Source organism: Schistocerca americana, chromosome 4, assembly GCF_021461395.2.
Source record: "Schistocerca americana isolate TAMUIC-IGC-003095 chromosome 4, iqSchAmer2.1, whole genome shotgun sequence".
Classification (NCBI taxonomy): domain Eukaryota; kingdom Metazoa; phylum Arthropoda; class Insecta; order Orthoptera; family Acrididae; genus Schistocerca; species Schistocerca americana.
In genome coordinates, this window is record NC_060122.1 from 827902340 (window position 1) to 827919801 (window position 17462).

General features: G+C 41.1%; 1 protein-coding gene across 1 annotated transcript in view; it reads right to left on the minus strand.

The window, feature by feature from the left end:
• Nucleotides 1–17462, minus strand: part of LOC124612483 (E3 ubiquitin-protein ligase KCMF1-like) — a 90821-nt gene that overhangs the window by 21355 nt on the left and 52004 nt on the right. Inside the window, 1 exon segment of the mRNA XM_047140717.1 lies at nucleotides 5464–5561. Within this exon segment, the coding sequence (XP_046996673.1) occupies nucleotides 5464–5561 (98 nt within the window).

Genomic DNA, 17462 nt, shown 5'->3' on the forward strand with positions numbered 1-17462 from the left:
CGGAAGCTTTGGTTCGCTATTTCTGGTGAAGGAAAGCAGCCGGATAGGAAGTTGATGCTGTTGCAAAATGGGTCGCACGATGTTCCACGAGAATCAATGGGTCTGTGCTAAGGCCATCCGGGAGGGCAAGGCCCGGGAGGGTAGAGTGCCGATGGCAACCTTGGATAGAGCGAAGTGTGGTCCGTACCCGTGACATGGGGACAGTAGAACCGAGGGAAGAAACAAAGAGTTCCCAACATACTCGTTTGCTCCGTTTGATTATGTAACGGGCTTTGCATGAAGGCGTTTGCAGGTAATAAGATTGACAGCGGATGGGTGCCTCTTAAGGTGTTGCACAGCTCGATGGCCATCACGGATGGCAGCAGCAATGGCCGGGCTCCAGCATGGGACTTGTCGGCGGCGAAATGGTCTGGATGAGCTTGGGATAGCAAGGCTAGCGGCGCGAACAATCGCATCAGACATGTAACGGAGGACGTCATCAATACAACCCGACATAGGGAGAAAGAACGACCTGTGCGGTGTATAGAGGTCAATCGGCGTGTTGGAAAGACCAACGAGGTAACTTGTCCATCGGGGAGAGGGAAATGAGCGAGAGAATCAACGGGAAGCGGTCACTATCGCATAGGTCATCGTGTAGCGACCAGTGGAATGAAAGGAAGGAAGGGGGGGGGGAGGGAGGGAGAAGAAAGAAAGATCAATGGCAGAAAAGGTACCATGACTGGCACTGAAATGAGTAGGGGAGACATCATTAAGAATGCAGAAGTCGTGGTCTTCAAGAAACTGGTCTATGAGAAGATCCCGACTAGATGGAAATGAACTGCCCCACAAGGGATCATGAGCATCAAAATCCCCGAGACGGAGGAGGAAGTTACTGAAGAAGGGCAGTTACGGCAGCAGGTGTAAGAGTCCTGTCAGGAGGGAGATAAAGATTGCAAACCGTGACCTCAGAGTCCAGGTGGACCCTAACAGCAACTGCTTCCAATGCAGTTTGAAGAGGAATCCATGTGCTAGCAACGTCCGTACAGACCAACGCACAAATGCCACCAGAGGCCTGCAGGGGTCCGACCCGGTTTCGGCAGGAAGCATGGAACCCAAGGAGGGTCGGTGAGATCATCAGTAAAATGAGATTCCTGTAGAATCACACAAGCTGCAGAGTAAAACAAAATAAGGGATTTCAACTCTGGAAGATGACAGTAATATCCATTACAATTCCATTGGATAACCACAGAATGACGATTCAAATGGGTGGTGAACAGGCTAAAGCCAGTCATGCTGCCAGGTCACCATCTGTTGCCGACAAGAAGGGGGCCAACATCCATGAACAACAGGTCAGAGTCAGGTTGCGAAGGTGGGGACGGGACCTTTGGCGACACCAGGGGCTCCTTGTCCTGGGACTTATGTTTCTTGTTCTTTTCTGTTTGAGATTGAGGAGGGCTGTGTGGCAAAAATGAGCCAACTACAGCAAGATCTGGAACAGAAAGAGATCGGGCGACCTGGGGGCCCACAGACAGTGGTTCTCGTGGTGGTCGTATGGCACAAGACCTTTGGCCTGGAAGGTGCTGGGAAGAGGGATCCCGAGAGGGATGCCCTTGACCGGCAGACACCGAAGAAGTGGGACTTTTTCTCCAGCTGGGGAGGGGGGGAGCGGCACCCGGAGGGGAAGGTGTGGGAGCCGCAGGAGGGGGGGGGGGGGCAGGGGAGGGGTTTGGGACTGGGGTAAGGAAGGGGTGAAGATGTAACTAAAGCATAGCTAGATGTCATGGACACAGGATGAAGACGTGCATACTTCTTACGAGCCTCAGTGTAGGTTAGACAATCAAGGGACTTATACTCCTGTCTTATTTTCCTTCCTATAAACTGGGCAATCCGGTGAACGTGGAGAATGATTCCCATGAAAATTAACACACAGAGGAGGGCAAAGACAGGAACTCCCCTCATGGAGTCGATGTCCACAGTCACCACAAAGAGGGGCCTGCGAATGGCGGGAAGACATGTGGCCACAACGCAAGCACTTAAAACATGTCAATGTGGTAGGATGTACTGCTTCACGTCACATCGATAAACCATAATCTTGACCTTCTCAGGGAAGGTATCCCCTTCAAAGGCCAGGATAAAGGCACCAGTATCAATGCGATTGTCCTTTGGACCCTTCTGAACACGCTGAATGAAGTGAACATCCCGCCGTCCGAGATTGTCCCCAAGTTCCTCACCAGTTTGAAGGATGAGGTTCCTGTGAAAAATTGCATCTTGTACCATATTCAAAGACTGGTGGAGGGGGGCGGGGGGGGGGGGGGGGTAACGGAAACAGGAATTGTGCCAAGATGGTTACAGGCATGAAGGGCCGCAGACTGGGCAGCTGAAGCAGTTTTGATCAATAACGAACCCGACCACATCTTGCTCAGAGAGTCCACTTTGCCAAACTTGTCTTCAATGTGTTCCACAAAAAACAAGAGTTTGTTATTGGTGAAAGTATCTCCATCAGTCCTGGTGCAAACCAGATAGTGGGGGAAAGGTTTCACCCCTAGTCGACGAGCCTGACCCTCCTCCCAGGGGTAGCCATGGAAGGGAAGACCAAAGGGGCAGAAGAAGAAGCACTAAAAGAATCATTTCCAGGCAGAGAGATGGTCGTAGAAGAACGACCAGAGTTCTGGATCCATATGCATTTCATTTGCATAGCATCTGCCCTGATACCACCCGCTCCAGTCAGGGACTCTCCCAAGGGTGCCACCCAGCCACAGCAAGGGCCGTCTGGCACGGCAGCCATTGGCAGGAATTCCGATGCTCCAGGAGGACAAGCAACCACTCCATGAGGAGGTCACAGCTCAGGTATCAGAAGAGTGATCCCCGTGTTTTCAGTGGGCTTAACCAAAAGAGTACATAGCGACCCCACCACACGGGTTGGCTACCGTGCTGGCTCTGTACCCTAGCATCAGATAATGACGTGAAAGAAAAGGTGGAATGTACTAGGAGGGCGCACGTCGGAGATACTAGGTAAGGTGCTCTTCCCCAAATGGCTCACACTGTTGTTTTTGTAGTCGTCAGTCCTGAGACTGGTTTGATGCAGCTCTCCATGCTACTCTATCCTGTGCAAGCTTCTTCATCTCCCTGTACCTACTGCAACCTACATCCTTCTGAATCTGCTTAGTGTATTCATCTCTTGGTCTCCCTCTACGATTTTTACCCTCCACGCTGCCCTCCAATGCTAAATTTGTTATCCCTTGATGCCTCAGAACATGTCCTACCAACCGGTCCCTTCTTCTAGTCACGTTGTGCCACGAACTCCTCTTCTCCCCAATTCCGTTCAATACCTCCTCGTTAGTTATGTCATCTACCCATCAAATCTTCAGCATTCTTCTGTAGCACCACATTTCGAAAGCTTCTATTCTCTTCTTGTCCAAACTATTTATCATACATGTTTCACTTCCATACATGGCTACACTCCATACAAATACTTTCAGAAACGACCTCCTGACACAAATCTATGCTCGATGTTAACAAATTTCTCTTCTTCAGAAACGCTGTCCTTGCCATTGCCAGTCTACATTTTATATCCTCTCTACTTCAACCGTCATTAGTTATTTTTCTCCCCAAATAGCAAAATTCCTTTACCATTTTAAGTGTCTCATTTCCTAATCTAATTCCCTCAGCATCACCCGACTTAATTCGACTACATTCACACTACGGAACAGAAATTTGGCAATGGAGGTCAAACCCCAGAGAAGAGAGGGACCAGACAATGTCAAAAGGATGAGGTAATTACGCAACAAAACCAAATTGTAAAGCCAACATAACCAGGAGGATAGCGGGGCCAACATAAACAAGGACACCAAGAGAGGGAGAGGAGAGGGTAAAGGGGAAGGAGCAAGGACAGGAAAGGAGGGGAAGGGTAAGGAAATGCAGCCCAGGAAAGAAGGAAGGCTGCAATAGCTCGGGGCCCCGTGCTCACCAAGCATGTACTCACAAAAGGACCATGAGCCCCCTGGGGGTGGGGAGTTTCATTTAGGTTAGGTAGTGACTATTACTGCGCTCACAGTTCCCTTATTTTACAGTACAGGGCAGGGCAGGCACAGCTTTCCTCTAAGGAGTAAATCTGAATCTTCGGCAATGAGTAGTGAACTGAAAGAAAACCATAATCTAACAACTTTGGAATTTGACACAGTTACAATTCAAATTTTAAACTTGCTTTTATTTGCTATCCAAAGAAGAAATCTAACAGAGAAGCTTGCAAAATGTAGCGTTTCGATGAATCTAATTTGTGGCATTGCAGAGCACTGGAGAACAACCTGCAAACTGTTGTCTGATTAAGAAAATACTTCAGAGCTCTTTAACTTGAAACTGGGGTCTTTTCCAAAGTACCATATGAAAGTAAAGATGGGGTTCCTACCTCTCAACAAATAATCTATTTAAAAGCCTTGGAAATTGTGAGTACGGTACACCACAGACAAAATTCTGTGGCAGTATTTGTTAGTGCCACATGTTTATGTGTACAAGTGGCTTTTCTACCTGACACTATACTTCACTACCACATAGATTGCAAGGTAATTTTATAGAGAAACTCAAATCTTACCCTATATACTAGATAGCCCCCCCCCCCCCCACTCTTTTCCTTTCCATGTTATTGTGAATAGTTAAAATCTGCTCAGGGAAAAATTTCTGCAAGAGGAAAATGGTTTGTTGCCAAGAATGATGCTGCATGACAACATAAATAATTTTGATCTGCCTATGCATTTTGAAATCACAAACCCAGTGTGCTACTCAGTATGAGAACAGTGTCAGTGCTAGATGCCTGTACAGGTCCTCTCCCACCAAAAGTTAAGTTGCTGCTTTGAAGACAGACCAAGTTGTTATACCTGGAGGCATGACTTTGAAAGTGAGATGGTTGATATAATAATACAAAAAAAACACTTAATCACTGCCTCTGAAAACAATATTGTGACTGGATTTTACAAGAGTATCATCCACATACTCCATCTCACAATGTACTCTGGGAGGAGATTGATGAAAATACTGACAGCGATAAAACAAATACTGGTAGTGAATTTAAGAGTGACAACAGTGAAAACTGTGATTAAGAAGCTGAGTAACAAAAAATAAAATGTCATTAAGAGTGGATATCGTGAATAGCTGTAAATTAATAATGTGACAAATTTTTTTCTGCCCGCCCCACTCCCCCCCATTATTAATAGTGTGGCTTATATTTGAACACTGTACCTAGAACAGAACTGTAGAACATCCCTTCCCTCCTCTCACTTTACACTAATCCTCTCTGACTCAAATACATTTCCTGTTTGTTCACAATGGTGATTTGCTCTTACTACTATAAATATTGATAGTTTGGTAATGCGGTATTTCTTTCACAATATTTTAGGCAAATGCTATTTTAATCATATCCTATCAAAACATTCAAGATCATTCCAAAACACAAACACTGCAAAATTCAGGAGGAGGTCACGTAGTATATACCTGAAGTGCATGTTCGATCTTCTAGCTCTAGGTCCTCCAACGCCACGTGATGAGTGTGGTATCCTCCGTACTCCATGCCTTGATCCTGTCGGTTCATCGTAAATGAAGTTAAGGAAAAATTCCTGTAATTGCTAAAATTATAAGTAACTGTGGACTTGAGTGGCACTGTTGAACGATGCAAATCTGTTAAAACACTGCTGCAAAGATCTAAATAAAAAAAAAAAATAAGACAAAGCAATTTCAATTAAAACTACTGGCAATATCATTTTGAACTTCCATATTATATCTCGCAATATGTCCACAGTACACATTAACACATTGTTAACACTGACTTCACTAAATCTTTATTTTGTTTACTCATTCAATATAGTGAAGTTGTAACTTGGGCAGGGGGGGGAAAAAAAAAAGACAAGGAAAAAACTCAAATGCGAATGTCACACTTCTGTTACTTAAATGCATGAGAAAGTGCACCCTTATGCTCCTACTTTTCTTAAAGCTAACATTACAGATTCAATCACTACAACATGGGGTAGTTACTTTACACATTTGATGTTGCAAAAAATTTATGATTAATGGTTTACAGACTTAATGTAAGGAAGATAAGGACCAGCTAACTGCTGAACAACTGGGGTACGACTAATAGTAAAAACGAAGTGAGACTAGGCACTGCTTGAAACACAATTTGATTGCATGTCACATATATGGATCAATGATGACTTGGTAGATTTTTTTAAAGGAAGGATACATCACCTTGAATGTCACAATAACTTAGATTCAGTGATGTACGCGGTACAGCGTATTGTGTGCGAGACAAATTTGTTGGTCCTACAATACTATTTTAAAAATATAACTCTTCCTTCAAATACCACCTTTGGCCAAAAAAGTGCTTCACAAGGTGAGACCTTCAACTGACAATCAGAATGATTTTATGCTATATATTCTGTCGTCTCCTTTAAGGGTGTCAAAATCACAACTCAGACCTAAGTATTGAAAAATGTACTGAGGCCTTTGAAATGTATTTGTATCATTGCCTCCAATGTATACCCTGGATACTGACATAATCAAATGCCATGGATCTTCACATGATGAAAAAGCAAAAAGAACTGCTACATATTATAAAACAAAAAAAGGCAATTCTTGAGGCATGTGCAAAGATACCGCAAAAACACTCTACACCTTTTTGGAAATTTTCATTACTTGTGTATGTCAAAATGTTCAAAACAAATTTCTCACAGTGTTAACAAGAATAGATTGCAACAATGATAAGATGCTACTTGGAGAAGATGGTGAGCCTAGTGGGAAACTAATACTTTGGAAATCAGTTATAGTGACAAGCCAACACATGGCTGAAATCAGTTGCTAATATGAAACACACATGAACAGAAGATGCGAGGCAATTACTCTCTGTGGCAGGAAATTTCAACTCCAAACAAAAAAAAATAAATACTTGAGCTGACAAAAATAAATACTTGAGCTGACAAAAATAAATACTTGAGCTGACAAAAATAAATACTTGAGCTGAGCAAATTATATGTATGCAACCCACTTTCATGTTCAAGTTGTCTTTATTGCTCTAATGATCAGTGCTTTTCTCATCACCGGAATGATCTAACAGCAACTGACACATGTCTCCAAAACTGTGCACTGGAGACCACTTCATCACATACCATGTGCTGACCCTAAAACTCTTAAAAAGATAGCAATGCAGTAGACTTGATCATAACAAATAGAAAAAGTTACATAATTTATGTTTACACTGCATTCCTACAACAAAAGTACAAGATGACAATTATAGAACTATACGAAATAAAATTGTCATAACTTCTGAACATTTCACATTAGGACGTTCAAGCTGCATGGCTGGGTGGGCACGTGAAAATGTCACAGTACAGCGTGCCTGAGGATATAGTGCCTGTGAAGACCTACTATGGGAGCAGTAACAGCCTGACTGTGGCTCAAAGGAAGTTTGCGAATGAGTTCAAGTTGAAGACAACCTGTCCAAGTGTGCTAACAATCAAGAACATGATTCACAAGTTTGAGATAACGGATAGTGTTCATGATGACAGAGTTGGCAATGTCAGTCACCCAAAAAGGGTGAACATGCTTGAAAACATTGAGAAGACATGTGCTGTGTTTCAAACCAGCCCCAGGAAATCAATCACTCGAGCTCCACAACAGGTGGGAATCAACTGTGAGGCACTGTGACAAATTGTTTTTGAAGACCTACATCTCTTCCCATACAAAATTCAAACCCATCAATCACTAAGCCCCAGGACCATGGAGCAGCAGTTGTGTTCCGCCAATACTACTGTCCACAGAATTGGCAAAGAGGACTTTGACATGAATATGGTTTGGTTTAGTGAGGAAGCCCACTTTCATTTTGATGGGTTCCTCAATCAACAAAATTGGCGCATACGGGGGACTGAGAATCAGCATGCCACAATCGAGTAGTCTCTTCACCCTCAATGAGTGACTTTGTGGCGTGCAATGTCCAGTCATGGAACAACCGGTGCGATATCCCTTGATGGTGCAGTGACTACCAAACAGTACGTGAAGGTTTTGGTAGACGATTTCATTCCCATTATCTGAAGTGACCCTGATTTTGACAAGATGTGGTTCACGCAAGACGGAGCTTGACCCATCAAAGCGGGAGACTGTTTGATGTCCTGGAGGACACTTTGGGATCTTCACCAAAGATGGCAGGCATATTGAATATGTCATAACCTAAATCCAAATAACTGTAGTGACATTTACATGTTGACTAAAATGTGTGCATGCCATAGTTTGTAACTAATTTATGTTTTTTTTTTTTTTTTTCCACACAGTTCAGTAATTGTCACCCTGTATAAAAATCATGAAAAATTGGTCGTCTGCAGACCTTTCAATCATTTTCTCAAATTCTATTTCCTAAAATTCAAAGGAATTTATTTTTTGCGGATGCCAGAAATGATGACTTCCTTGATACAAGACCAGTTTGAGACCCAAGCAACAAAAGCCGCAAGCAGGTTGGGAGCACTAGGCTGAGAGGGACATCAGAGGTGCTTCAGTGGTAAGACTTCTATACGGTATGGATTGCAATTAGTAGCAGCCACTTGGGTCACACTGAAAGGAGCACCAGGGATGTCCAATTACTGGTGAAAGTTTATGAGGGACAGGGGCGGAGGGGGGCAAACGGTAAGCTGCTTGTGTGGAAAAATGTTTTCAAACCGGCCCTGCCTGATGACAATGGAAACAAATTGTTCATATCAAAGCAAGCTCAGATTTAATTATGCCATTACTAGAAGTGATGCTACTTACAACAGATTCTTAATGTGAGAAGAACTTGTATTACCATCCACCAAAATGGGAATCTGTTGGTCTGTACATGGTTTTTAGACAACTGGAAGTTAGTGCAAAACACACACACACACACACACACACACACACACACACACACACACACACACACACGTGCCCCTACATTGTGCCACCTGGACAGGCACTGCCACAACTGCATTTCGGTGGGTAGGGTAGGTTAGGGGAGGGTAGGGTGAGAGCTTGGTGTCGATAGCTAGTGGCTCAGGGAGAGGCACCAGGTTTGCTGGCTACGAATGCAGGAGGGAAGGATGGTGTCACAGATGTACAGGTACTGGAGGCAGTGGAGTGCAGCACAGGAGACGATGTGGAGACATGGACTGAGAGAGGGTGACAGGACACAGGAGGGGAAAACTGTTGGGAAGTGTGGGCACAGTAGGATAGAGGAGATTGTTAAGGTAGAGTACAAATACACAAAGAATTTATTCTGGAATATAGCAAGTTTTATTACTTTTTTTGTGTGTGTGTCAATGAATCAATGCTTCTGCTATGCAGAGAGTGGTCTCCTTTACTCCTAAATTATTTACACTAGTGTATGTCTTGCAGTCTTCAAATTAATTGTGTGCTGAATCCTTGACTGACTGCAGAAAACCAAGACACAAATGGCACATACTGTTACACGTACTGCACCATCATTAAGTTAAAAGAGTATCACTTAGTATCTACTGAACAGTCACTATAAAATAATTGTTGCTCGAAAGTGAGTAGAGTAAACTCTCAATTACCACTTTGTGGATTATCTGCAGCCTCGAGTGATTGCCAGTGAACAATAATGTCACGTTACAACACCAGTGCATTAAACAATGTGCTGCTCAAACCCCTCAAGTGCTCGACTATATTTTTATGATGGCTGCTGTAGTCATTTGGTTTCTGTTAGTGCCAAACAATGTCTGAAAAACGAAAACGTGTTGTGCTGACAATTTAGAACTATGATCCATGATATTCAGAAAAACAAAGACAAAGTAATTGAGTTTGTTGGCATTTCTCACTCATCTCAAGCTTTGTCAAAGCATAAGGCTGCAAAAAATATTTGCATATGCAGAACTGGATAAATCCACGTTGGAATGGTTTCAGTAGAAAAGAGCAGACGGCACACAAGTATCTGGCCCAATATGCACCAAACAGGCACAGTTTTTCTTCAAAACCTTGGTGATTGAAAGATTTTAATGCATTTTCCAGCTGACTAATAACATTTAAACAGCGTCAGTCACAGTACCCAGGAGACCGCCATCCGAGAACAAAAGTGGAGATAATAAGGTTGCTTCTGAATTTTGTAATGATTTTCAGGGCACTATTGCACGACAAAAATTTAAAGCTGGAGCAAAAATATACAATCCAGATAAACCGATAAAACCAGACTGTTTTGGAAGAGTCTACCAACAAAGACTTTAGCTTTAGTGACAGTGTAGTGCGCCTGGTTATAAATCAAATAAGGGAAGGATAACTGTGCGGTTGTACAGAATCACAAAGTTAAGATTGATATAATAGATAAAGATAAAAAAACCACACTGTTTCAAAGGATAAGAAATTCACAATTCCATTATTTTCACCAAAAGGGGCTTGGATGGACTTCACAATATTTCAAACATGGTTCCAAAACTGCTTAGTGCCACAGGTGCAAGAACATTTAGCATTCAAGGGTCTACCAGCAAGGGTTTTAATGTTACTGCATTGCATTCAAATGAACTTTTTCTGAAAACGGATGATGGGATGATATTTGTAAAATCCTTACCTCTTACTGTGAAACCTTAATTCAGCCAATTGATCAGGACATCATTGCTGTCATGAAGAAAATTTATAGAGTAAATCTTCTATAGAAACTTATTGATGAAGGCAGTCATCTTCAAACATTTTGGAAACAATTGACTGTGCTAAACGGAATTTATGAGGTGTCTAAGGCCTCAACCTTAACCAAGTCATAGAAAAGCATTAATCCTAAAATTGATGAAATCAGTGATTACAATGACTGCTCATTAGCAGTATTAGCTGCTGTTTTGAAAAGTAGTCCACTGTATGAAGCGGTTGACAAAGAAAATGTTTCTGAAAGGTCTGATGTGGACCGCACAGAGCAAGGTCACGGGATGTTCAGTGAAAGTGCTATTGTTCAGCAAGTACAGTAGAAATCTGAGGAGGTGAATGCAATGAAGACGGTAACATTCCTCTAATTCCAAAAATAGCAATCGGGCATGCATCGCCACTGCAATGGGCCAAAGACTACCTGGAACAGCAAGATGATGCTCCGCTTTCTGACAATTTGGGGTTGTGTAAAAGAAATTTTTAGTTTGATATGTGAAAGACAAGCTTCCTCACTGAGACAGAAATCAATTCAGAATTATGTTGTTTCAAAGTAGTGTAGTGTAACGTGAAACTGGCTTGGACACTATTTTTGTAAGTAACTTATTCTCGCACACTATACAATGAATAAAGTAGAATGTATTGTAAAAATCATTTAAGTGATTTTAATTATGACACTGTAATTTTTGTTTTTGAACTGATTATCCATTGTTTTCATGTCCCCAATTACCACAGATAATGGAGAGTACACTGTAATCCACATTATAGAGGAGGCCATTCAAAACATTCATGCAGAAATTCCTTCCAAAATCTGCAGATACTCATAATGACATCACAGTACATCTTACCAGTTTTGTGCTTTTTCAGTAAGCTGCTCCCTCTACAAGACAAATCATGACCACAACACGAGCAAACTATGATAAATAAAAGAAAAAGACTTGTGCAGAAAAATTACACTACTCAAGTACAAAAAGTTCAACACACTTTCAATGGTCAATAAAAATGTTAACTCCAAAATTTAAAAGACAAATGTTGGAATATTTCTTTGAAAAATCTTTCCACTCACTCGGATTTTTAAAGTAAGAAATTGAGTGAAGGCTGTTCATTTTATTACAAGAATGTCATATAAGCACACACTAAACCAGGTGTGAGCAAATAGTGGTCCGTGGGCCACATGCACAACACTGCAGGTTTTTGTGCAGCCCATCATCACTGTCAGAGAAATCTTCATTGAACTGACATTTCCTTCCTGTGGATGACCGAAGGTCTTCACTAGGACAGCCACTTGAATATGCATGCGAATTGTAGATACTATTCACGCAAACCACACTGACACTTTGTGCAGCAGCTAGTGGGAGTAATCGTAGAGGCATTTCCGATTTACACTCTCTCCCATCAGCCACAGCACCGAGTTTCGAAGCGTATCAACATTATTTGCACATACAGCACAATGTGCGGCTTTATTCCACCGATCTGGTCTATTTCCATATTATCTGTGGAAATTTAAGTATATAAATGATAGTGAAACCATGAAACTGAAAAAAATGTACAATTGGTGGTGAATGTCCAGTGTATAATGAAGAATTGACCCTTTCTGAGACACAAAGTTAACTAGTGAATGCAAACATTTTAATACATGCAGTCCTCCCATAACCCCAGCTACCACAAAGTGGCCCCTGAGCTACAACAATTACCCACCCCAGCATAATGTGTAGCTTACATGCTGATAGTTACACAAACCAGAATTGCACTTGAAACTGTTTTCAGATCTATGCCACTGGCTGACTACTGATTTTTTTAAAAAAAATTTGAAAGAGTTTTCTTAACAACATTGATATATCAATACCATAAGAATCTCCTTGGCAGCTTGTTACTTTTATTCACTTCCCACTCCTCCAATCTACCAAAATCATTCTTGTTCTTGCGAATTAAAATCCTGTTTGGTACACAAACAAAAGACATGCATCCTTGAAGCAGCCATTCTGAGCAGCAGTAATGTTTTAACGTCAATATGTCTACTGATTTCCATGTATCACATGCTTCCAGTAGAGTAAGTGAAGCAAAGATTATATAAAAAAATTATTTCATTAAAAGGGGAGCCCAATGAAACATGCATCAGACTAAGAGCTGACAAACACTAATAGGCAATAGCAATCTACATTCACAAACACGAACTTAAGTACATGTAACAAGAGACAATATGCCCAACACAAGCTACAGAATCTCAGGCAAAACAGCTGTCAGAAACTAATGAAAACAAGAGAGAGAGATGCGCGCAATCGCATGCGCACATGTGCCTGCGCAACTCCTGAAAAACAAGAACGTAAGGATAATTATACTTCTGACATCCAAATATTGTTTTTTGCACAATTTCATCACTACAGGAGCTGTCATTTTTAATTCAAACTATATTGCTCAACAACTTTTGTGAATTCTTCTTTAAACAATGAACAAATGTTTGATGATATAACAATACAAGTTAGGACAGATTGCTACCCTCCACAAAGAGGTGGTGTTGAGCAGCAGACAGCATATAAAAATTCTGGTGGATATTATAAAGCTATTGGACTAAGGCCTTCATCGGTTGCAATACGCGCACACACAATTTCCGGGCACTGTGAGTGGTCATATGTGCATGGGGGGGGGGGGGGGGGGGGGTGTTTACATGTGCATCTGATGGAGGATGACTTAGTACAACAGTTTAATGATATCCAACTTATATGTACCAGTCTGCCATTTAACACCACCTCTATGTGGCAAACTCTCCTTTTGTTTACAGGCAATCAACAAAATCATTCATATAAATATATTTTATAAAAGAACGAACTAGATACAAACCTGATGTGGCATGAACAATCAAAACAAACCGCAACCAAATATTTATTTTGAATCAATGACAAAAATATGTATGTCCGATATCTTAACAGAAATTTCAAGTAAGAAGCAATACAGCAAAAGACAACATTACATTCACACATGCCAGCAATGCGAACTAATAAATAAAATACTGCACTCTGCGACAGTCAACCGTCATTCCACAGCACTTACATCTTTCCTCAGAAAGATGATACATATATTAGCTTCTTGTTCTTGTCCCATGAAGAGTATACAGATGTAAGCTAGAATTTTCAGATCAATAACAAAGTAATAAGTTATCTTTAAGAATAAGCCGTGAAGTACTGGTAAAAACACACATATATTAACTTCTTACTTCATCCTCCCACTATTTCAATAGTATGGTGGTTGTGAGATGGTATGGCTGGAGAAAAATATGGAAGAACATGGTGTGAAAATAACTGTGGAAAGTAATTTGCTATGCATTGACAGAAAGCATAACAGATATTTCAGGCGAAAATGGGACCCTAAAACCTGCAATTCACTCTTACAACAAACAGAAATACAACAATGCAAAAAGAGAAACATGCTCAAATATGACAAAGGCGTTTATGTGCGAATAACGATGACAAATGTTAAGGCTGCCACAAAGGCACAAACCAACAGACCAAATGGTTCTGCACTGAGCGAAACCTTGCCTTGTGTGGAGAAATTCACACGGACCGGTGTGGCTCAGCTGGCCTGGCTGCTACAAAATCGGTCATGCCAAGCCACCGAATCGACGTTTGGCTTTTTGTGTGTGGATGAACTCACCTTACAGTTCATCCAAGTTTCCCCATCTACAATACGGTTTGACTCAGCACAGAGTCATTTAGCAAATTCAGTTACCCGTGTGTGGTGGACTAGAGTAGTGATGTCCAGTGGAAATGTAAATTTTAATTTTATTTTGATAATTTCATTCTTAGGCCATTGATACTTCCATAGGAGATTTCTCGAATGAAGAGACTGACATAATTTATTCATTTTTTGTTTCTGTTCCTAGTGTAATGAACGAATCATGGAAGTTTACAAAAAACATCTGAGTATGAATATTCGTTTAAGCCTTTTAACTTAGGTAGGGGTGTACAGTGCGAGCCACTTCGGTCAGTGCATTAAGAGGTCACACACACTGGGAAATACCTGATTTCATGCTCACTGACTGTAAACTGGAGGTAAAAACAGATTCAGTCACATGTCACCTGTAAGCAAACAGACCCTAACACCTTACATAGAAGCCCTCAATTGCGAAGCAAGACAGAGTTCAAATATTAAGAGTTTTCCAGTGATAGCAACTTCAGATGAACAAGCCTACAACAGATAATTTGTCTAAATGTATCTACATTTCTGAATGTCACTCTCACTGTAACAAGTACTTGAGCATAAGGGTTCAATTAGAACAGTAGACTCTGGCACTTTCATAGCTGATGGCTAGTATTACCACATCTTACTGCATCTTTAAGTTATAGGCTGGGGTGGCCATTCGTTCTAGTTAGCCTCATCTACGTTTCTGAAAACCAGAGTCTGCACTCTTCTGCACATCCATTGCTAACATGGGAAGAAGCATTAAAAAGCAGACCTGTAAGTCAACCCTACGTGTCATTTCCCCTATCACCACCATGTCTACCTCCAAAGCCTAACATCCAAGTCTTTCTGCACTGTCTTTCACCTTGACCCCGTCACCATGTCGCTCCTATACACAGTACACTTGCGTTCCAACAAATGGATGACCAAAAAACCTGCTTCACTTCTGATCTGAGCACGAGCTCTGAAGTTCGTTGTACCCCACACTGGATTATGGCATTACTGAGGGTGTAATTTTATTTTTTGCTACCTCTTATTTGTGCTAAGGTGCACAGTCAATTGTGGATGACAAATATATGTTGTGGCTATCCATTTCATTAATTTACTTTCACCTTTAAGGTATTTCTGGGCCTTGGTTGTGTTACATTTATCATGCTTCTGTATGCTATTAATTATTGTATTTTGTCATGGAAGGAGCAGCTATGTAACTGACAATCATTCACATGAAATGTTTTAAAACTGTCTTGATTTAAAAAGTGTCCTTTTTTAAGACACGACATAAAAATGAATTCTTAAAAAATAGGCTAGTTTTGCCTCACAGTAGCAACAAACTGGATAGGTGTAAGCAAACAGGTGTCTACAAGATCATATGTTCAGTTTTTCTCAAGTTGTACATAGAGAGAAGAGGTAAATCACTTGATATACACCACCAACACATGGCAGCTCTGCAATTTAACACACAACAAATCTCAATCAACAAATATGCCTGTGGTTAAGCCAAGTCTCCACGTTATCCTTCCTTCCAGAAGTGCTAGCCCTGCAAGTTTCGTAGGAGAACTCCTGCGAAGTCTGGAAGGTAGGAGACGAGGTATGGCAGAAGTTTAGCTGTGAGGAAAGGTCACGAGTCATGTTCGGGTAGCTTAGTCGGTAGAGCACTTGCCCGTGAAAGCCGAAGGTCCTGAGTCTGAGTCTTGATCCAGCACACAGTTTTAATATGCCAGGCAGTTTTAATATTTGACAGCAAACACAACTTGCTACACATTACTAAACAGCTAACATCCAATGTGCCGCCACAAAACAGCTTATTTTTACAGAACCCAGATATACAACTAAGAGATTCTACAACCACAGACATGGATACTGAAAAAACATCAGGAAATGCAACAGACTACTTTCTATATTTAGCAATGATGCCTCTTCAAACAACAACCTCTTGGGAATAAATGACAAAAATAATTGTGAAAAGTGTGGGTAAAATCAGAACCAAATTTTAACTTTTCTCTGCAGAATTGTTAACTGTCCAGTCAGACAAAAAATTAACAATTTCTTTCATTTTGATCACTGCCTGGTATATAAAAAACTGTGACTGGAGAAGGTATTTAACTGTTGTTATATGTTTATTTAAAGTAACAGTCACTGCTGTCTAACCAAGATGTCCATCTATTAATAACAGCAGCATGTACGATGTTATGGGTTCTATTCTACTTATATTGTTTTCAGAATGTTGACCCATTCATGATCATCAGGCAAACACAGTAACCATTCCTCATAGTATAAAAGGTATACATCCTAAGAGCGCAGTTCTGTGTCTGCCATTCGACCTATACTTCTATCAACAGGTAAAAATCATAATTAAGAAAATTCAATGTGCTTCTCAACTGTTACAGTGCCAGGGTGTATAAGACCCGGGACAACCAGGAGATCCGGGAAAAACCCAGGAATTTTTTCATTCAGTGGAAAACCGGAAAAACCCGGGAATTTTTTAGAATTCCGGGAATTTTTCATTGTTTTAGTTTTCTGTTAAATTTTTATAATTTTAACTGGTAAGAACCGATACTCTAACAAAGGATATTACTGTATCCCGCTATTGCAGAATAATACTTCAACAATAAAACATAAATGAGAAAAAAAAAAAAGAAAATAACTTAAATTGCAAAGGAAATGCACCATATACAACAACGACACACAGTGCTCATGCAAAACATCTGCCAACAGCAAAATGTCTCAAAGGCTTTAGAAAGACTATGCAATGCTTCATAACAACAAATTGCCTCTGATGAGTGTGAAGTCACACATTAGATTCGTTTTAGCAGTTACGAGAGGGCTCGTGCGCATGCGCAGTTGAGTCACGTTTGAGTAGTAGATTCTCCCGCTTCTGACTACAGAAATGTGGCTTTGGCTGTGGAAGCAGTCTCAACAAGCAACTAGATGCTACCGGGAAAAGGGGGCACCAAATTCATATACTTGAGAAAAAAGAAACTTCTTTCACAAAGCACCTAGCATCCAGTGCATGTTGGTCTATCGATTATTCATATGATTTTAAAATGCATCCCTGTTGGCTTTTGAACATTTCTGAACACATTTTAAGTTAATTTCAGACTGAATCATAAGCTGATTTTTGAATGCGTGCATAGTGTACGTGATGTGTCTGTCAGGAGAATCTTCGTCGCATCTAG